At 44.8% G+C, this 21,726-nt stretch overlaps 1 protein-coding gene across 7 annotated transcripts; it reads left to right on the top strand.

The window, feature by feature from the left end:
* Nucleotides 1-19,973, top strand: chd4b (chromodomain helicase DNA binding protein 4b). 7 transcript variants are annotated; one of them, XM_085801519.1, is made up of 41 exons: nucleotides 212-484; nucleotides 820-1,049; nucleotides 1,611-1,735; nucleotides 2,653-2,907; nucleotides 3,020-3,135; nucleotides 3,255-3,354; nucleotides 3,461-3,668; nucleotides 3,806-3,927; nucleotides 4,064-4,187; nucleotides 4,362-4,534; nucleotides 5,103-5,348; nucleotides 5,690-5,893; nucleotides 6,036-6,247; nucleotides 6,625-6,756; nucleotides 6,846-6,945; nucleotides 7,170-7,361; nucleotides 7,700-7,900; nucleotides 8,134-8,271; nucleotides 8,380-8,501; nucleotides 8,600-8,773; nucleotides 8,910-9,051; nucleotides 9,157-9,406; nucleotides 9,516-9,640; nucleotides 9,736-9,828; nucleotides 9,948-10,089; nucleotides 10,817-10,986; nucleotides 11,183-11,357; nucleotides 12,274-12,360; nucleotides 13,322-13,413; nucleotides 13,605-13,738; nucleotides 13,927-14,071; nucleotides 14,182-14,338; nucleotides 14,930-15,015; nucleotides 15,116-15,374; nucleotides 15,450-15,506; nucleotides 15,752-15,922; nucleotides 16,083-16,191; nucleotides 16,700-16,832; nucleotides 16,952-17,147; nucleotides 17,323-17,398; nucleotides 18,620-19,973. In XM_085801519.1, exons 2-40 carry the CDS (start codon nucleotides 977-979, stop codon nucleotides 17,358-17,360), a joined length of 5,778 nt encoding a protein of 1,925 aa, XP_085657645.1. In that variant the 5' UTR covers nucleotides 212-484; nucleotides 820-976; the 3' UTR covers nucleotides 17,361-17,398; nucleotides 18,620-19,973. The 7 variants fall into 7 exon arrangements, with proteins under 7 accessions (XP_085657640.1, XP_085657642.1, XP_085657639.1 ...); XM_085801517.1 differs by having other exon boundaries at nucleotides 217-484; nucleotides 11,183-11,369; XM_085801518.1 differs by having other exon boundaries at nucleotides 227-484; nucleotides 11,180-11,357.
* The last annotated feature ends 1,753 nt before the right edge of the window (nucleotides 19,974-21,726 follow it).

Raw genomic sequence — 21,726 nt, 5'->3', positions numbered from 1 at the left:
AGGGGAAGGAGTGTGCATGCAATGAGCCTGGTGCATGCATGTCTAGTAGTGGCAGTGTGCATGCGCACGTGTGCGAGCGCGCGTGCTTGGTGGAGGGGGTGGGGGCAGGCTGAGTATTATGGTCTGTCCGTTGCGAGGTAACTATGCAGAGTCCTGTGTGAGTGTGGGAGGGGGGGGATTATTATGGGATGTCTGCCCCCTTTGTGTGTTTGTGAGGATGTTAGCTAAGCTCTGCCTGTGAGGTTGGGGGCGAGAGAAAAGGGGGACGGAGCAACGTGTTTTGGGTCATTGACGGCTCTTTTTTTTTTTTCTAAAAATTTCGCTGATCCCTGGTTCAGCCGGACTTGATGAATGAAGACTAAATGACAACAACTGCCGCACAAACAGCGTGACTTGTGTTAATTCTTGCGCCGAGGGAGAGAGGGAGCGCGAGAGAGAGGGGGCTCACCTCGACCCGGGACTACACACACATACACACACTACAGTAAGTTTCTAATGTGAAGGTAGGCTTTCAATGCTTCAACTTTTCTCTTGTGTATTGTTTTAACTCGACAGTGCGAATTTGCCGCTCACACTTGGAGGCAACGCTGGATGCCACACTTTGCTTCATTCACTCCTGTGTAGAGAAAAAAAATTACCTGCAAATCAACAACAGATATAATGTCAATGCACAGATGAGATAATCTAGTTATCCAACTTGTTTGAGTGCGCAGGTGGACAATGAGATGCTGTGTCATTAATAGGCAACGAGTGAGGATTAGCAACCAACCAGTGCCATTTATTTATTATTATTATTATTATTTATTTCTTTTTTTTCAGCACCCGCCGCCCCCTCCCTTCCTGGACACCCCCGGTCCATTCTCCAACAGTCCCACGTCATTTTCCCTCCTCCCTCGCCGACCGAGGAGCGAGGAGCAAGGTTTAGGAGGGATTAATCCGACCAGCAAGAAATTAAAATTAAAAAACGCTGGGAAAAATGTCGGGCAGCGAGGATGAGAGGGAAGACTTTGGAGCCGCCGCGGACGAGCAGCGCTCACTTCTCCACCACGGTAAGCTCGCTGGCTGTCCCCCCTCCTCCTCCCCGGGAGAGGACGGTCCATCTCCCCGTGACTGGAGCCCAGCTCGCCCCTCGCCGAGCCGAGCAGCAGCAGCAGCAGCAGCAGCTAGCGTTAGCCGCGGCTAGCAGCTCCAGGAGGAGTCGGCTCGGTCCGTCCGTCACTCGCCACCATGACAGATTAGTTAGCTAACTTGGCGAGCAAGTGTCCGTGGTCGAGTCCGAGCCGTGACACCCCACGACCCCGCCGTGGGGTTTTTTTTTCCCCATGAGCGCGGGCGTGAACTGTCAAAGTTTCAAAGACAAGTTTCAACCTGTGTTGTTGTGGCATTCACGCTGCGTGTGTGTGTATGTGCACGTGTGCATGCAAGTGCGTGTAGTGCGTGTGCGTGCGCGCATATCTGCCAAGCCGTGCCAGTGCGCGCGGTCCTCTGTCTGTTTTCTCCCTGTGGCCTGCAGCACTGCTCCTGTCTGTCCGTGTGTGTCCGTGTGTGTGTGTGTGTGCGCACCGTGTCTCCTCCTCGCACTAATGAAAGCGTGTTGTTGTCGCCGGCAGAGGAGGACGAGCCGGAGGATGCTGTGTCTGACGTAGAGGAGGTACCCAAGTCCAAGAAGAAGAAGAAAGCCAAGAAGAGCAACCGAGAGAGCAGGAGTAGTAAGAGACAGAGACCCATCAGAGAGGTCAGAGAGCTGCCAAACTTTTCATCTTTAAAGAATTATTTAATATTTATATACTTATTATGGTCACAGTTGAGCTCTTCAAGTGCACCTGTCCTTCAAGGCTGTGACCCAGATTGTCAGACTTGACTTTGTATAGATTTCTGCAGCTGTGCAAGTGAAATATGAAAAAAACCCAACAGCAGGTATTTATTTATTTACGGTTTAATAGCGCACACACACAGAAAATACAAGGACCCCCTTCCCTGTAAGCACTAAGGGTCCCAACAGGTCCAATATAACTGATAGTAGAGAGTGAGACTGAACTTCTGTGAGATTATACGTGCTTACAGAGTGTAATAGATGTAATAGTTTATGGTAAAATAGGTGAGATAATCACATTTCCATTTAGCAATTATTATGATTACCTCATCGTCTGCAGATTAATGTCTCGATTAACTGGTTAATGATTTTTTTCCCCACGAAATAACAGTAGATTTGAAATGATTCTCACTATAATTTGGTCACACATTCACCCAGACTGCTTGTTTAGACTGGCAAACAGTGAGAAAACCAACAGCAGTCAATTAACAATAATATCAAAAGGCAGTGAATCCTCACATTTGAGGACTACGAGATATGTAAAATGTAGATGACGTATAAGAAAAAATACTGTAAAGTTTAATTCAGTTTAACAGCAGTCAAGTACAAATCTGACAGTTGGCTGAAGAGGTAAAGCGATGTGCACTGACCAATGCTGCTCTGTGGATGACAGGGCAGAGCTGTGTGACTGTCCATGCAAACCTCAGCCCAGCTGAGGGAGATGATGTTTACAAGCAATAAAACAAAACAGATGTCATTTTAATGTGTAATTTATAGTTGAAGTGATAAAAAGCACCACTGCCTCCCAGTAATTAGCAGAGTCATTTGTTGTCTTGCAGGAGTTGCCAGTCAGTTCCCCAGAGCACCTGATTGGAGTAGAAGCAGCAGAGAGAGATGCGGACGAGGGAGGTGTGCGGTCAGAGAGTGAAGGAAGTGATTATGCTCCCGGGAGGAAAAAGAAGAAACGGCTCAGCTCCGGCAAAGACAAGAAGAAAGGAGGTGCGGCGGCAGAGAAGGGAGGCTCGTCCAGTTCAAAGAGCAAACGCAAAGAACCTGAACCGGATGACGATGAGGACGACGACGACGATTGCCAGGTAAAGATTCCTGCAGACTCCACTGCAGAGTGCACAGCTGTTTTCCTCAGGCCCAACATATTGAACTAACCTCCCCTGGTTTACTCTTTCAACCTCTCTCCTTGTGCCTCAGCCTAAAAGCTCCTCCCAGCTGCTGGAGGCCTGGGGCATGAAAGACATTGACCACGTCTTTACTCAGGAAGACTACAGCTCCCTCACCAACTACAAGGCATTCAGCCAGTTTGTTAGGTAAGAACCCCCCTTTTTATACGACCAGTTTTATTGTTTGTTTCGACCTCATTATTAAGGAGCTATGCATGTATGAAAATAAGTAATGACTAGATTTCTTGTAAATGTTTTGGCCTTAGGCCTTTAATTGCAGCTAAGAACCCTAAAATTGCCGTGTCCAAGATGATGACTTTGATGATGGCTAAATGGAGAGAGTTCAGCACAAACAACCCACTTAAGGTACTGAAATACTGAACGAGCCAGAAAATCTGACTTATAATAAATGAGATTTGTCTTTCATGTGTTGCCGTATAACTGTCTGATTCTGTGCCGTGCTCCCCTGTAGGGCTGCGCTACTGCCAATGCAGCTCTGGCGGCTGCCAACGTGGCTGCAGCTGTGGAGAACATGGTGGTGGCAGGGACAGACGGAGGGGCAGAGACCAGCGCTGCCCCTTTACCTCCACCTGCTTCCGCTCCTGCTGCTGCCGCTGCGCCCCCACCGCCTGCTCCCCCAGCGCCCCCGCTCCGCAAGGCCAAGACCAAAGAGGGCAAAGGTACAGTAGGACAGATGAGGAATATGGTTATTACAAGGTCATTGTTTAGTTTAGTTTATTTATGACCTAAGGTTGAATTCCTTGTTGTATTTTTCCCTTTATTGATCACTTTTGTCTTAAACATTTGGTTTTCTCAGGTCCCAATGCTCGCAAGAAGTCGAAATCTTCGCTAAAGCCTCCACCCAAACCCAAACCCAAAAAAGTGGCTCCTCTCAAGATCAAACTAGGGGGCCTCAACAGCAAGAGAAAGCGTTCTTCTGTAAGATCTTGTTCCTGTCATTCACTTCTCATGCTTGAGAATAATTTAATCAGAAAATTGATAGTGTATGATAATATAAACACCTTTTCCTCTCCTTCTCCTTCTCCTCTCTCTCTCTCCCTGTCGCTCAAATCAGAGTGATGAAGACGAACCAGATGGTGACAGCGACTTTGATGACGGCAGTTTCTCAGTGTCAGACGGCTCCAATCGTAGCAGCCGTCCTAAGAAGAAGCCCAAGAGCGCAAAGAAAAAGAAGAAAGGTTTGGAATGGAAATATTACTGAAATAAAAAAAAAAGGTCTGCTCTGGAGGGTTTGCTTTGTCAAATGGGATCAAAGTCAAGGCCAAGATGAAGGCTATTACTGCTCTCACGTCTCGTTTCTCGGTGTCTCGTTTTCTTCCCTTCCACTCCTCTGTTAACGTTCCTCTCTTTAGTGGAGACGGAGGACGGTGACGGCTATGAGACGGATCACCAGGACTACTGTGAAGTGTGCCAACAGGGAGGAGAGATCATTCTGTGTGACACCTGCCCCAGAGCTTATCACATGGTCTGTCTGGACCCTGACATGGAGAAGGCACCTGAGGGCAAGTGGAGCTGCCCACACTGTGTGAGTACTGTAATCTCACCCCTCAGTGCTGTGCCGAAAAGGCCATTAGGTCATTAAGTTAGAGAAGAAGTCTTAAGGGTAAAGATGACACCTGTCTCTGAAACGCTGCTCTGTGGAAGTGTGTTCCTAGAAAGTTGCACCTACATGAAAAAGATTTTACTAGAAAAGATTTTGACAATTTTTTTTTGGTGTTTTCCATTTCTCTTTGTCCTTTACTGTACCCGCCACCCCCCACCCCCCCACCCTCCCTCTTTCCTCTCCTATTCCCCACCACACGCCTTATCCGCCCCCCCATCCCCCATTTCCTCTTCTTGTTCCTCCCCTCCCACTCCCTCCCTCCCCTCTGCTATGGCTCCACGCGCACACGCACATGGACACGCACACGCACACGCACTCACCCCACCCCCACCCCCTCCGCCCTTCTAACCCCCCACCCCCCACCCCCACCCCTCTCTTTTTCCTTTCACTCCGTTCCGCATACCTTCCCCTCGTGCCCCCCACCCCCCCCCCTCCCCCTCCTCACACCCCCTCCCCTTCCCCTCTGTCTGTCTGTAATTCTGGCACCAAGGAGAAGGAGGGGATCCAGTGGGAGGCCAGGGATGAGCTCTCCGAGGCCGAAGGGGAGGACGAGGAGGACAGGAGGGACGAGGGGGTGGAGGAGGAAGATGACCACCACATCGAGTTCTGCCGAGTGTGCAAGGATGGAGGGGAGCTGCTTTGCTGTGACACCTGCCCCTCCTCCTACCACATCCACTGCCTCAACCCTCCCCTCCCTGAAATCCCCAACGGAGAATGGATCTGCCCCCGCTGCAAGGTGAGCGCCATGTGCTGGTGCGTTTTGAGTGTGTGCGTGCGTGCGTGCGTGCGTGCGTGCGTGCGTGCGTGCGTGTGCTCATGTGGGTGTGCGCACAGATTGCAGATTCCATCTTGTGCACATTTGTGCTGGATATAAAGAGCCTTTTCTCTGGCTGTGGATAAGTTTGCCTTTAGTATTTTAGACTTTAGACTTTATTATTACAGTCATACAGAGCCGATATCTCATGTCCCAAGAATTCACCCATATTCTGTATAAAAACAGTCATCGGTAAATTGCTTCCTTTTATTGATAAACATCCTTTCCTTGATTATTTCCTTTCCTCCCATGTTTCCTAACAGTGTCTACCAATGAAGGGAAAAGTCCAGAAGGTTTTGACATGGCGCTGGGGGGAGCCACCAGCCCCCACACCTGTCCCCCGGCCTGCTGACCTGCCTGCTGATGCTCCTGATCCCCCGCCACTGGTGGGACGCAGGGAGAGGGAGTTCTTCGTCAAATGGTGCAATATGTCCTACTGGCACTGTTCCTGGGTGCAGGAGCTACAGGTACACTCACACTCTGAGACTGTATCCACCTATGGCTGAGTATGTGCTTTGTTTTTTTTTGTGTGGGACATTTTTCTGGTCCCTAACACCCAAAACTCACATGTTTTTTTGTCTTTACCCGCCCCTGTCCCTGTTTCCCCAGTTGGAGCTGAACTGCCAGGTGATGTTCCGTAACTACCAGAGGAAGACCGACATGGACGAGCCACCGCCTGTGGACTTTGGAGGCGAGGGTGACGAGGTCAAGAGCACCAAGAGGAAGAACAAAGATCCTCTGTTTGTCCACATGGAGGAAGAGTTTTACCGTTATGGAGTCAAGATGGAGTGGCTCATGCTCCACCGCATCCTCAACCACAGGTAGGACACAGTCTCTTAGGAAATATGTTCTTTACACATGAGAAGAAATCCATTTTACCAAATAATCAAGGTGAAGAATCAGACGGAATTAGTTTTAACAGACTATTCATGTGGGCTCTTTGTGCATTTCTATAGTTATAGTATATGTTTCGTCCCATTATTTATAATTATAAGATGCTAAAATTAAGTGTAAAAGTAAATCAAAGCTATGATTGTTAATTGAATATCATTTAATCCCTTGGAAAGAATCAGAATAATATAAAAATAAAATAGCATAACTTCTTATTTTCAGAGAGAAATTATAGAGAAAGCACATGTTATGTTATATATATATATGTTATATCATAACTCCCTCTATTTCTCTTTTTTCCCGTCAGTGTTGACAAAAAGAACAACGTGCATTACCTGATTAAGTGGAGAGATCTTCCCTATGACCAGGCAACCTGGGAGAGTGAGGACATGGACATTCCTGAGTACGACACGTACAAACAGACCTACTGGAATCACAGGTACACAGAGACAAACAAAGGGTTGTGTAGTGTTTGTCTTCAAATTATTTGTGTATGTTTTTCACCAAAACGGCCTTTTTCTCTTCCAGAGAGTTGATGGTGGGTGAAGAAGGCAGACCTGGCAAAAAGCTGAAGAAGCCAGTCAAAGTGAAGAAGGCAGAGCGGCCACCGGCTAATCCAGTTGTAGATGTAGGTATCTTAAAAATGCCAAACCAAAAAAAGAAAAAAAAAAGAAAACAAACTTTTCTACCCTTCACAACCTTGGTGAAACTGATCCTGTTTTTTTTTTTTTTTTTTACAATGGACTGATCTATTATTGATGGTGAAATGAAGGCTCCTTGTCAGTTTTCTTGTTCTGGCAGAACAGAAAGGCAACCTGAATTTATATTTTTCCTGATTTATTTTCCCTCCAGCCCACCATCAAGTTTGATCGGCAGCCTGATTACCTGGACAGCACGGGAGGAACGCTGCATCCTTACCAGCTCGAGGGGTTGAACTGGCTGAGGTTTTCATGGGCTCAGGCCACGGACACTATTCTGGCAGATGAGATGGGTTTAGGCAAGACTGTACAGACAGCTGTCTTCCTCTACTCATTGTACAAGGAGGTGAGGAGCTGTTTAAATGGACACTGGAAAGTTTTGTGTGATTTACGAGTTTGTAGGTAGATTTTATTTAGCTATGATGATAAGACAGGTTTACTTCCACTGACTCTCTATTGTCCGGTCTGCCCACTCCTGTCAATCAAAGCTAGTTGATGGGCTTCAGACATGTGACACACATTAACTCTGCCCAATAAAGGGGATGAGTTCAAAGTAAGGAACTCTATCCTAAAGGCAGGGCAAGACAAACACAACCACTAGTTCATGTATCTTCTGTTTTCACCTAATACCAAATCATCTTTATATCCAAATGTTGATCCTACAATCTTCTTCCACTGGTACAGGGTCACTCCAAAGGTCCCTTTCTGGTCAGTGCTCCCCTGTCAACCATCATTAACTGGGAGAGAGAGTTTGAGATGTGGGCCCCCGACATGTATGTGGTCACCTACGTGGGGGACAAGGACAGCAGGGCTGTCATCAGAGAGAACGAGTTCTCCTTTGAAGGAAATGCCATCCGAGGTGGAAAAAAGGCCTCCAAGATGAAGGTGAGGGGGAAAAAACAGGCCAGTGATGAAACCAAATGAGATGAATGAAAGTTTGTAAAAAGATAGAAAGAATGATGTGATACTGATCAGTTTGAACTTAAATTAAAAGAAATATTATTAGTTAGTGTGTGGCACTTCATCACCAATGACCAATGGCAGATGCCCTGATTGTGTTTCTGCTTATTTGACTGTTTGGCTGCTGAATTGCATCCCTGTTTCTCTGTGCTTTACAGAAAGACTCAACAGTCAAGTTCCACGTCCTGCTGACGTCCTATGAGTTGATCACCATTGACCAGGCTGTGCTGGGCTCTATTGAGTGGGCCTGTCTAGTTGTGGATGAAGCACACAGACTCAAGAACAACCAGTCCAAGGTAACATAAAACACTTCTTTATTTAAGTTTGTGTGTATACCTGCACACCTGCTATTTAGGTTTTCATTGCCAGTTGTCCAAAATGTGCTGTTCTTTTCCTATTACTAGTTCTTCCGAGTGTTGAACAACTACCCACTGCAACACAAGCTGCTGCTGACCGGCACTCCCCTTCAGAACAACCTGGAGGAGCTCTTCCACTTGCTGAACTTCCTGACCCCAATGAGATTCAAGTCAGTATGAGGCCGCAGCACATGTGGCCGTGTCTCGCAGACACAGTGTAGACGCCTACATCGACTGTGTTTATTTATGTTTTTCTTTCTCCCTGCAGCAACCTGGAGGGGTTTCTCGAGGAGTTTGCGGACATTGCCAAAGAGGACCAGATCAAGAAGCTGCATGACATGCTGGGACCACACATGCTCAGGAGGCTGAAGGCCGATGTTTTCAAACACATGCCCTCCAAGACTGAGCTCATTGTTAGAGTTGAGCTGAGCCCCATGCAGAAGTATGTAATAAGAGATTTGTTTTAATCAAAATTAAACGGAAGACTGGCATTTCTAGATGTTATTAGTTTTGCATGGTGCATATATTCTGATCTCTTATTATTTGTTTCACTTTTACTTTTTATTTGTTTCACTCAGGAAATATTACAAGTTCATCTTAACCCGCAACTTTGAAGCTCTAAACACTCGTGGTGGAGGAAACCAAGTCTCTCTGCTCAATGTGGTGATGGACCTCAAAAAGTGCTGCAATCACCCCTACCTCTTTCCTGCAGCTGCCATGGTACGATTCCTGTTCTTCACACAGTAATGTGGGGACAGAGAGGGTGCGTGCTGTATTCATTGAAGACACTTGTTTAATGCATGCTTCTTCCCCTCTTGATTGCAGGAGGCACCAAAACTTCCAAATGGCATGTACGAGGGCAACGCTCTGACCAAGTCTTCAGGAAAACTGCTGCTGCTGCAGAAGATGATGAGGAAGCTGAAGGAGGGAGGCCACAGAGTCCTGGTCTTCTCTCAGATGACCAAGATGCTGGATCTGCTGGAGGATTTCTTGGAGAACGAAGGTTACAAATACGAGCGAATCGACGGAGGAGTCACTGGCAACTTGAGACAGGAGGCCATCGACCGCTTTAACGGTGAGACGTGCACATTCACCGCATGTGTTAAGAATCAGCTGCTGTGGCCACCAGTGTCTAACTGTCGTCTTCTCTGCACTGCTTTGTTTTCTCTTCTTCATCCAAACAGCTCCTGGAGCTCCTCAGTTTGCTTTCCTCCTCTCCACCAGAGCTGGTGGTTTAGGCATTAATCTGGCCTCCGCAGACACCGTGATCATTTACGACTCTGACTGGAATCCCCACAATGATATCCAGGTATGCACACCTTCTTCACCGTCTTATCTGTGTGAGCGCGTGTGTGTTTATTTGGATGATATGTGATTATGCCGTTTGTATCGCGTGTGCTGTAGGCGTTCAGCAGAGCTCACCGTATTGGCCAGAACAGGAAGGTGATGATCTACCGGTTTGTCACCAAAGCCTCTGTAGAGGAGAGGATCACACAGGTCTGGAAAATACACATGACAAGAAATTACAAAAACCCTTAAAACTGTCAGCTATTTCAGGATTCTGTGAGAACCTGCTCTTCACTGGTTTTTGTCTCCCACCTACTTTGCTCCACCAGGTGGCAAAGAAGAAGATGATGCTCACCCACCTGGTGGTGCGGCCCGGTCTCGGCTCCAAGACGGGCTCCATGTCCAAACAGGAGCTCGATGACATCCTCAAGTTTGGAACTGAAGAGTTGTTCAAGGACGAAATTGGAGAGGGTGAGTTGACTTTAACGCACTGTTAAAACACAGTGTATATATCTTTTTATGGTCCATGAATCTGTCCAGTATTTAACCACATTTTACTATTCACAGTAGAGGTTGACTGATAGTGGATTTTTAAAGGCCGATAGGAAAGGGATAGTTTGGAGCAGGAAAAAGCTGATAGCCAATTAATTGGAGCCCATGGGGGAAAAAAAGAAGAATCAGTTTTAAAAAACTTCCAGAGTGTCACAGCAGAGCGGTGAAGTCATACAGAGCTCATGAACTACTTACTGTAAATAAGAGCAATAAAACTTTGTGGTAAAAAGCCCCAAATGCCTGTTGAACCTGCAGAACCACCAGTATGATGAACGATGTATATCTAGTGACAAAGGTGTTAACCTGGCCTTACCTCTGTAGATTTTGTCTTGACAACACAATACTGGATCCGGTCAGTTTCATAGTAATAATTCTGTATAACATGCTGTGTTGCATGTTATAAGGTAAGAAGCAGGGGCTCTTTGGTCAGATATTCAAACAGCCACATTTGTGAGAGTAATTAACAATGTTTATATTTTTGTTGTTTGTCTAATTTAATTAATGAAAGAAAAGAAAAGCCATCGGTGTCAGTCGATGGTTGTTCAGTTGTTTGAAACCAAACTATTTAAATAATTTCATTGTTCTGCAGTGCACACAAGTTTAGATTCTGCTTCCCTCCCTTTTATTTGTTTTGTCCTGCATACAGGGGACAACAAGGAGGATGACAGCAGCGTGATTCACTACGACGACCACGCAATCGACCGCTTGCTGGACAGAAATCAGGATGCCACAGATGACACTGAGCTTCAGAGCATGAACGAGTACCTCAGCTCCTTCAAAGTGGCCCAGTATGTGGTCAAAGACGAAGACGACGAGGTATGAACTAGTGTGTTGCGTGTGTTGTTTCAACTTGACAGGGCTTGGTACTAGTAGAGTTATCTATCTACCTTTTGTTTTTGTTACAAACTTACATACAGTATAATGGCTTTACATTTAAAAAAAAAGCTGAATTCACAAACTTACAGTCCGAATATATTCAATATGAATGACTGTGTTGAATTTCGCTGAGGAGGAGGAGGTGGAGAGGGAGGTGATCAAGCAGGAGGAAAGTGTTGATCCCGACTACTGGGAGAAGCTGCTCCGACACCACTATGAGCAGCAGCAGGAGGATCTCGCCCGCAACCTGGGCAAAGGCAAAAGAACTCGCAAACCGGTCAACTATAATGACGGCTCCCAGGAGGATCGAGGTATAAGACAGGGTACAGAACAATATCTAATGCAACTTCTTCTTGTGTGTGTGTGCTGTGCAGTGCTGTCGGTGTTTGTGTGGTGTTGATGTTATATGGAAGCAGATACAGTGAGTGCAATGCATATTTTCTTCTTTCTCATGCTAAACATCCTTAGAAAAAATAGTTTGTCTTACAACCAGAACCGTCTTGATAAATTCATGTTACTCTCAGTTAACACAGTTGTTTTGGGTTTCACTTGACACCCAAGAAAGAAGTGTATTTTCTACACTCACTGTGTAGAAGTCAGTAACCAGAGATGGCAATGAAGTGAACCTATATGTTTAACTTTAACTGAAGAAAACACAAAATAACAAAAGAGTAACAAGACGATAGTCAGCAGTTTCTTCTCCTTGTTTGGGCAGAGCGACGACATGATTATTTGGCAGCAGTAACAGCAGCATGCTATTGTTATATAGTGTATTTATACAAATGAAATCGTACTGAACAGATCTTAATCAGTCAAAACTCTAACAGACAATTAGTTTGTGATTGGACGGTGTTTATTATTATTACTATTATTGTAGTTGGACTCGTTAAGAACCGCCTCTGCTTTTTTTAATTCATTCAGTTGTGAGGTCACTTCAGAGTCAGCTGTGTGTTTCTAAAAGTTTTTTTCATCATACCAGTATGTGTCGAAGTAGGCCCAGTATTTTTTCCCACTGTTTATTGTTTGCAAAAGTAATAGGTAATTGAAGAAGTTTCTTATTTTGCGAGTAAAAATGTGGCTCGGAGATAGCAGCTAAATAAAGGCAGCCCCATGTGGAGTTTGGACGTGCTTTATCTTATCTTGAGTCGATTTCTGTCGAGTCAGTGAAGAGTTTTGTCTTTTTTATTTTCTCGAGCCTTAATATTTCTCTGTCTATGCTTTGTGCAGACTGGCAGGAGGATCAGTCAGATAACCAATCTGATTACTCAGTGGCCTCAGAGGAGGGCGACGAGGACTTTGATGAACGGACTGAAGGTACGGCTCACTGATTTGATCACTGCTGTTAGAAGAGCGTGCGCGCGTGCGCGTGTGTGTACATTGATGGTAAAATGGCTCATGTCACTGCTCTCAATCGTTTACATAGATGTATCTGAAAGGAAAATATTAACAGCTCAGAGTTTGACCTCCCTGTTTAGATGAAGTACAGATTATGAGGAATCTCTGCTCTCGAAGCCCAAGTTCTGTCTTTCCACTAACATCCTTCAAACCGCCCCTGCAGATGTTTATTCAGACTCAGACGACAGCTACGATATCTTCATTGACAACATCAACAACAACTCGCGAAACAAAACTTGCTCCTGCATCATCTGCGTTGAGCGTAGAAAGGCAAAAGCAGGCAGAAAGAAATTGGAAAAGGCAAAGAAGCAGACAAAGATTTTTCAATTCAATGGTTTCTCAACCAGATGAACTGTCAACTTGCACTTTAAAGTCATTGCCTGTGTTCAGTTTAAGTGTTAATTAAATTGGTTTACAATGCACCTACCAAGACTTGTGTGAAGAGGAAAATCACTTTGTATTGTTTCAAAACAGACTGTTATATTTATAATTTTTATGACTTGTTATTTGTTTTGCAATTCATTTACAGGATGTACATGTTCTGTACTCTTTATATTTTTGTTTAATTTAATTATGATGCTGTTAATTCACTTGTATTAAATCAAATATACTACAATGGTGCGTTCAGTTATAAATGTTCTTAAAGCTTAAATGCTAAAAGAAGAAGCATGTAATTGAGAGGAGGGACAGCTTCAGCAGGATCAGAGTGTGGCGTGATTAGTGAGTAAGTGGAACAACTTCACAGAAAAACTGTAGGACGTTAAGAGCACACATGACCAAACATCAACAATTCAGTTTTGATTAAACTTGTCCTGGATTGAGTGTTTGCTTGACTGGGCACTGTGTTTCAGACTCACTAACATTGTTTATTTTCTTTCAGCTAATGCCCGCAGACCGAACCGTAAAGGGCTGAGGAACGACAGGGACAAACCTCTGCCCCCGCTGTTGGCCCGGGTCGGCGGGAACATCGAGGTGAGTCTTCCATCTGGTCTCTTATTCATCTCATGTACAGATGAGCTGAAACTTGAGAGACATGTCCTGCCAAGGAAGTATCAAGAAACACTGAAGGAGCGCTCCTGTTTGTCACCTTCGCTTCTGCATAAACAGAAGAAACTGAAAATGAATCATGTAATTGACGTCTTAACCTCTTAATCACCTCTCAGGTGTTGGGCTTTAATGCACGGCAGAGGAAGGCTTTCCTAAATGCAGTGATGCGTTATGGGATGCCTCCTCAGGATGCTTTCACCAACCAGTGGCTGGTGCGCGACCTCAGAGGGAAATCTGAGAAAGAATTCAAGTGAGTCTCCAATGAGAAAAGTTTAGAATAAAGAAAAAAAAGAATAAAGTGGGGCGATGGCACAAAAAGCCTCTGAATGCTTTTTACCCGTCAGGATATTTATCACTTTGTTTAATTTGTAGTTTTCCTTTAGGCATTTCTATGGAGTGTGTGTCCGGCTTCAGCTTCTCTTTCACACATGTCCGCAGGGCTTACGTGTCTCTGTTCATGCGTCACCTCTGTGAGCCGGGGGCTGATGGAGCTGAGACCTTTGCAGATGGCGTTCCACGCGAGGGTCTGTCGAGGCAACACGTGCTTACTCGCATTGGTGTCATGTCCCTTATAAGGAAAAAGGTATGTGGTTCTTACAGGGATGAAATAAAGAGCAAAAGAGTGAGTCATTTATTTGAAGAAATATTCAAATACAGGATTAAATCACTGATGGACTGAGATATTGGTAACAGGTGCAGGAGTTTGAGCATGTGAACGGTCAGTGGTCAATGCCCTGGATGGCCGAGCTGGAGGAGAACAAAAGGGCTGCAGCTTTGGCTGCTGGCGAGGACCCCAAGACTCCGTCAACCGGGACCCCCGCAGACACACAGCCCAACACTCCTGTCCCAGGTACACACACACACACACACACACACACACTGCAGAATTGGGTGAAAATGTGAATAAATACACACCTTCATCACCAGAGCAACAAAATTAAACAAACATGCTGTAATTTCCTTTTGGCTTCATGATGCAAAGTTCAACAGACAAGAAGGAGACGTTTCTTCTGCTGTGACAAGCAGCAACACACTCGTGTGTCGTAACAGGGTCTTCGTGAGGATGTTTTGATAAATTACATGCATTTCTGTTTCCTCTTAGTCTCAACCTCAGCATCTAATTCTGACCCAAACTTTTACCCAAACCAAAATGTGATATGAATTCACACTTTGAGCTGTAACACAACTGTAACCCAGTGATAAAGCTGTGAGAACAGTTGTTTCTTTGTGTTGCATTGAGACTGTTAACCCTTTAGTTTTTCTTCTGAGCCAAACAAGACAGACTGACAAGTTTATTCACTGACGCCCTCTTGTGGTTTACATCTCTAAAAACATGAACAAACTAATGACCGACCACCAGACACTTTTCAGTTTTCGACTTATTCAGCCACTAAGATTCAAACCATTTACTGACCATTTCACATGTCGTCTGTATTTACAGAGGATTTGTCTAAATCAGAGGACAAGGAAGACGTAAAGAAGGAAGTAGAGGACAGCAAAGGAGCCAAGAAGACAGATGACCCAGAGGTAAATTCTGCTGTTACCCATCTTTGTTTTAATGTAGCAACATTATTCTGGTGTTGGGAATCAGATTTGTCTAATTTGTTCCCGACTACCTCTCCCACAGATAATTGAAATCCCAGATGAGTCTGAAAAATCCCCCGTGAATGAAAAGAAAGAAGGAGAGGGAGACTCTGGGGCAGGAAAGGAAGAGAAAGAGAAGGAGGCAGGAGATGGAGATAATGGGAAAGAGAAGGACGCTGAAGATTTGAGCAAGGAGAAAGAAGAGAAGGACAAGACATCTGACGTGGGGGAGAAGGACCCTCCTGCCGTGAAGGGTGAAGGCTCGGAGGGCAAGACAGACTCGGAGGAGGACAAGTCCAAAGGTGAGAGGAACGATACTGACACTGTTTTCACAATCTCCTTTCTCTGTGATTCTAAATGTCTTTTTCTAATTTCAGTGGAGGACGGCAAAGACGAAAAGATGGACACCACTTCGGCTGCAGAAGAAAAGAAAGGTAAATACATAAACTCCATATCAACACACTTTGCAATTAAGTTCATTTCAGTAAAATATTAACATGTTCCCTATGACACATCCTTCCTGTGTCAAGGAATTTATCCATTAGATTAAACTTAATACAAAGTTTCACCTATGCCGTTGGTATCATAACTTTTTTCAGTGCATGCCTTAATAATGATTAGAGGATGTGTTTGAATGGAAACTGTCATGTTTCTTTGTGTGTGTGTGGTTTTCTCACAGAGCAAAAAGAGGAGAAAGATGGCGTGAAAACAGAAGAGTCTGGCAAACTGCAGAACGGAGAAAATGCCAAAGAAGGAGCAACAGCTGCGCCCGTGGTTAACGTCAGCGAAGAGAAGAAGAAAGCCACCAAGCAGAGGTTCATGTTCAACATTGCTGACGGAGGATTCACAGGTGGACACACATGCACACACACACACACACACACACACACACACACACACACACACACACACACACACACACACACACACAGACTAACAAACACACATACTCGTTACTTCTCTCCTTTCTCTTCTCTTCAGTCTTTTGACCTTTCTCTCCTCCTTTGCAGAGCTTCACTCTCTGTGGCAGAATGAAGAGCGAGCAGCCACCGTTACTAAGAAGACCTTTGAGATTTGGCACCGTCGTCATGACTACTGGCTGCTGGCAGGCATCATACAGTATCCTTTCAAATGAAAGAAAAAACCTCAATTCTCTCATGGGATCACTGTTGATTGGACAAAACAAGCAACTTGACTTTGGTCAGTTTGGACTTTTTTCTGATATTTTAAAGATCAAACAAAGAATATAAAACCGGCAGATTAATGGCTTAGTAAAATAACAATTAGCTGTGGCTCCATATCGCATGGTTGCATTTTAGATGATAAAAACTATGACACTTCAAAAACAGGGATGAAAGTCAAACTAATTTTTACATTGAAGGGGTTCTGTGGTGCACAGCTTTATTTTGGTCAAGTCCTGAATGTGGCATGCCTATGTGCAATAATTTAGCATTTTGTAAAACTTTAACATCATGAATGTTAAGTGAGAAATAAGCGTAGGATAAGGGTGCATTTTGAAAGTATACATACACACACACACACAGCATCGAGCATCTGTCCTGCACCTGATGATAAGAGAAAACCAGCGTGAAACGACGTTGCTACACTTAACCCCAGCGTCTCCCAGACACGGCTACGCTCGGTGGCAGGATGTGCAGAACGACGTGAGGTTTGCCATCCTCAATGAGCCCTTCAAAGGGGAGATGAGCAGAGGGAACTTCCTGGAGATCAAGAACAAATTTCTGGCCCGCAGGTTCAAGGTGAACTGAGCTCTCATTGTTGTCACATTTCCCTATGTCTGTGTGTGTTTCACTGTGTCTGCGTCTCTTATCAACACGCCTCGCTGGGTATTCGCTGTCTCTCTGGGTTTCCTGTGCAGCTACTGGAGCAGGCGTTGGTGATCGAGGAGCAGCTGCGCAGGGCGGCCTACCTGAACATGACAGAAGACCCGGCCCACCCCTCCATGGCCCTCAACACTCGCTTCAGCGAGGTGGAGTGTCTCGCCGAGTCCCACCAGCACCTCAGCAAGGAATCCATGTCCGGGAACAAGCCTGCCAACGCAGTGCTGCACAAAGGTAAAACACGTGTAAGGCACAGGAGTCGAGAGGGTCCTCATTGACCCCAAAAATGAGTTTGAACCCAATTTAAATAATGTTTGAACACAAATTCATCCTCTGCAAGGAGCCACAGCAGGGAGAAAAAAACACTTTGTTAATGACAGGATAGCATCTTCCATCTTTTTGACCACAGAACCGTACCAACTGTTGCACCAGCCCATTAACCCATAAAGCCAGGCCAGAGTGCTTCTGTGGTACTGCAGTGAGTGGTAGGAGCATTGTTTTCAATATTCTGCAGTATCATCTCACCATACCATTTCCTCAGCTCGAGTCATAACAGTCTGTTGTGTTTACAACTGCAGATTTCACTCCTGTGAGAGAAGCACCTGAATGAGAAGAGTTTGTGTTTGAGCGTTAGACAGAGGACCGAGTGTCGGCTGCCGAACTGCCAGTATCAATATGAAAAGAAAAAAAAAGAGTGCAGCGGTGTAAACACATTTAAATGTCTGAGCTGCAGTCATGGCTGCCAACGTAATCATCCAACACATCAGGTGCAACACTGGGTAAACACAGAGCAGCTTCCATGTTTGAACAAGGGGTGCTTTTTATTACATCATGTGGAGAAAAAAAAGCTCCTCAACCAGCCAGTAATCCATCTATGTGGATTACTGAGAGAGGCGGAGCGCCTCTACAACTCCAGGGCTGAAAATAACCATTATTTTCATTATTAATTAATCAGATCATCATTAATTAATCATTGACTATTACTTGTTTGAAAATAGCAAAATCATATTATCCAGTATTATCCATATTATCATATTATCCCAGAGTCGAGGTTAATTTCCTCAGATATATAAATGTATCCAACCAACGATCACCATATGACACATTTGGATGAAAAGTACTAGTAGCCAGGGACTTCCTGTTGAGTGACTAATTTTTTAATCAGACTATATTTTTCAGATTTAAATCACACTTAGTTGCTTAGTAACAACCACCTCCAACTTCTCCCATGTGCTCCTTGTTCACAAGAGGATCTAGAAAATGAAAGATGTTTATCTCCCTCTGAGGAGCTTTAAACACTTAGACCACTCACTCAGATTTGAAGACTTGAAGGGTAAAACATTTCATACTCACTGAGATTGTGAGGGTCTCCGATGTCCAGCCAGTGTAAGAGACGATGCTGGATCGACCTCTCATTCAGTAAACATTGATTGTTAGTACAGAGTACATGATGGTGATGGGGGTCGACCATAGTAACTGTTTAATTTACAGATGGACTGCTGATGTTAGCCTGATAGCCATGTTACAGTAGCTCCTGCTAACAGTTCAACCTACCTCTAGTGCACAATTCACCAAAACTGGTGAAATCTGGACGACTGCATGTTAAAAAAATAAATAAAAAAAAAACCTCTAGTTTGATGCCCTGAGTTTCACCAAGCAGCACGGACAAAACAAACTCACCCCATTGACATTATTTCTACTTCCAGTTCTCAAACAACTCGAGGAACTGCTGAGCGACATGAAGGCTGATGTCACGCGTCTCCCGGCAACCATCGCCAGGATACCACCCGTCGCCGTGCGGCTGCAAATGTCCGAGAGGAACATCCTGAGCCGATTGGCCAGCCGGGGCCCCGACGTCGGCGCTCAGAACCAGTCACAGACCTCACAGCAGATGCAGGTGCCGCGTTGACCAATCACCTCGCACGTTTCACGCTCACCGACTGAGGCCAGTCGCCCTCACCTCACCGCCATGTAGCAGACGTCCTCCCCCTTTTCAACCGCCATGTACAGCACAGTCAGGTTAACCACCCCCACCCCACCCCCCCTCCCCGCCCCTCGCTCTGCACCCACAACCCATCTCCGGACTCAGAAGAACTTCAGCTGTGCTGCTGCTGGACTTTGACTTGGAACGACTGGAAGTGTAGATGTAGGACGGGAGTGAATGAAGGAATCTCTTCCCTCTCTGTGGCAGACTAGAACCGAGTGTCTCTCCTCCACTGGGATTCAAATGTAACTCCTCTTACCTGAGCACTGTCTTTGTGACCGTACCACGGGCAGCTCCACCGACCTGTCCTGTTCCGTCTTCACAGCAGGGTCAAACATGTGTATGTAACTATGTGTATCATGACGCTGGCGAGGATAGACAGGAGAGAAAGCAGCATGTTTGGAGTTTACTGGTGCTTTGTAGTAACTTTTGGATTCTTAAAGAAATCAAGGGATTTTATTGTGCTCATTTTCACCTTTAGAAAGTTGTGAAATTTTAACTTTTTTTTTTTTTTTTCAACTCACCTGTCCTCACCTGTATGTGTGCGTGTGTGGAGAGAGAGAGAGAGTGTGTGTGTGTGTGTGTGTGTGTGTGTGCTTCCAGGATGTATGTACCTACAAACAGGGCAAATTGATGTGCATCTCTACTGCAGAATGCCCCCACACTGAGAGACTGTTACTCCCTTTTCTATCAGCCGGTCAGACCTGTTACCTCTTCCTGCATCGTCACCCTCCATCCCGAAACCTCCACCTGCCCCATCAGGTGACCTGATTCAGGATCAGCTCTCTGTGCTCGCGCCCCAACTAGCACCTCGACATTCCTAACTGCACCGCAGAATAACTCCCTGGAAAACTTTTCTGTGTCTCTGTGCCCCAGAATATGGACATGCAAGGCTTTTAGGTACATGGGATGGTTTAGAGAATGATGGCAATCTTAAGTTAATTTAATTTCTTACTGTCTATTGTTATGTTGTTTTACATTATTGAATATTATTATTATTATTGTTACCACCTTGTTGTTTTTATCATTGCTATTTGTTTTTATGGACTACAATTAAAAAAAAAAAGTCAACCGTTTTTCAAGGTTTGTTCATTTTAGTTCAAAGAAATTTTATATTTATGTGTTTGTTTTTTCCTTAGGCAGTTACTGTATTCATCCTCTTTTAGCCTTGCTCACGGCGTTGCTTTGGAGATGGCAACATCAGCCTTTAACAACGGGGTGAAGCATTGTAGTTAAATTTTGCTGAGACTTATTCTCTTCTGAGTAGAAAGCCTACTGACCTCTGTCATCCTGTTCTCACCTCCGTGACTTTCACTTTTCTTGGTGTTTGGTAAAATTTCCAAAAAGGCATTGATGGATTGACTTGTTTTATAGTTACTTTGATTGTGATTCTGTCTTCCAGTGGCATCATCAGGTGAAACGTTAAATTTGTCAGTGACATTCTCGGCTGTAATTTGTGTGTCACTGTATTCAGCAAGTGTTGGTTCATCACGCTGAAGTAAAACATTGATCGCTCTCGCAGTAAAGGTCACACCTGCTAAACATTATGTTTGCACTTTTAAATCATTGTTGGAAAAGCATGTACAGATAAGTAAGAGAACATTTACAGTATAAGCAACTTTGTGCTTTAGTTCAATGCTGCAGATGAGCATTAGCAGCTGGAACAGCTTCAGTGCTCTTTGACAGAGACTCTTCAAGTCTTCTCTTGAATCTACTGGATGGATTAACACCACTTTTCCAACCGATATCTGACTGCACTATCCAAAACACTGGTTAATAATCTCCCATAGCTCCATCTGAAATTAGATTTGGTGGTTGAGAAGGCCACAGCACACGATTCACACTGTCATTTTTATACCAGTGACCCCCCCCACCTTTGTTTCAAAACTCATTTCCTTTTCCTCTTTGTTATGTAGAAAATAACTATGAGTGCAGGACTCATTTTGAGTGTGTATCTTTGTAACACATGATAAACTTTGCATACAAGCCTCGAAAGATGAACTAGCGAATTTACATAGCAAATGGTGATTTGCAGGGGCAGACGGATAATTCAAAGGATAGGTTTTCAGTATAGAGGGGTCCGAGAGAGGAAGAGCAAGGGGAAGAAGGGGAAAGGAACAAGCAGATTTTCTCCCATAGATAGTTGGATAATTAAGAAAATTGGAGTAAATTACAGGGCGGCAGGACTGGCTGGGCTGGTAATGGAGCTTGATAGCTTATCATGTGGGAGAGTTGGAGGCCAAACACAAGCCGGACTGGGTGCAAGCGAAGGCGGAAAGTAAGAACAAGGGGAGCTAACTAGCCAGACCGTGCACGAGCTGTAATATAAATGTAACCTGACTCTCTGCGTGAGTTTTTATTTTGCTTGGAGGTGGAGAAACACTGAGCATCATCATCAGGCAGCAGCACAAAAAGGAGAAACTGGATCCAACCCATCACTTCCTTGTGCAGACGAGTCCAAACTACCAGGGATCCTGTGTGCAAAGGGGAGCTCAAACAATGTCTTGTGGGTGAGTATCCTACATTTTTGGAAAATGTTTATGAGGTAAAGTTACTTCCTGTGACATATTTTGTTTAGGCTTTTCCAACTCTCCACTTCTTATGAATGCTTTTGTCCATGTTTGATGTGTGCCTTCCAACACGGCTGTGCATGCTTTCTGTCACTTTGCTTATTTTCTATTTTCTAAAATCTTTACATCTCTTTTCACCAAAGAGACTTTATTTTTCTGTGACAGTTTCTCAAAGTGCCTGTAATCAGATTTGAATTTAGCATAGTAGAAAGTTTATTCCATTCATGGGCTGAGATGTGATGGTGATGCAGATCCAGAT

This window comes from Trachurus japonicus, chromosome 16, assembly GCF_045865225.1.
Source record: "Trachurus japonicus isolate A0001 chromosome 16, Traja_1.0".
Classification (NCBI taxonomy): domain Eukaryota; kingdom Metazoa; phylum Chordata; class Actinopteri; order Carangiformes; family Carangidae; genus Trachurus; species Trachurus japonicus.
Note: the sequence above shows the minus strand (reverse complement) of the source record. Positions and strands in the feature narration are given on the sequence as shown.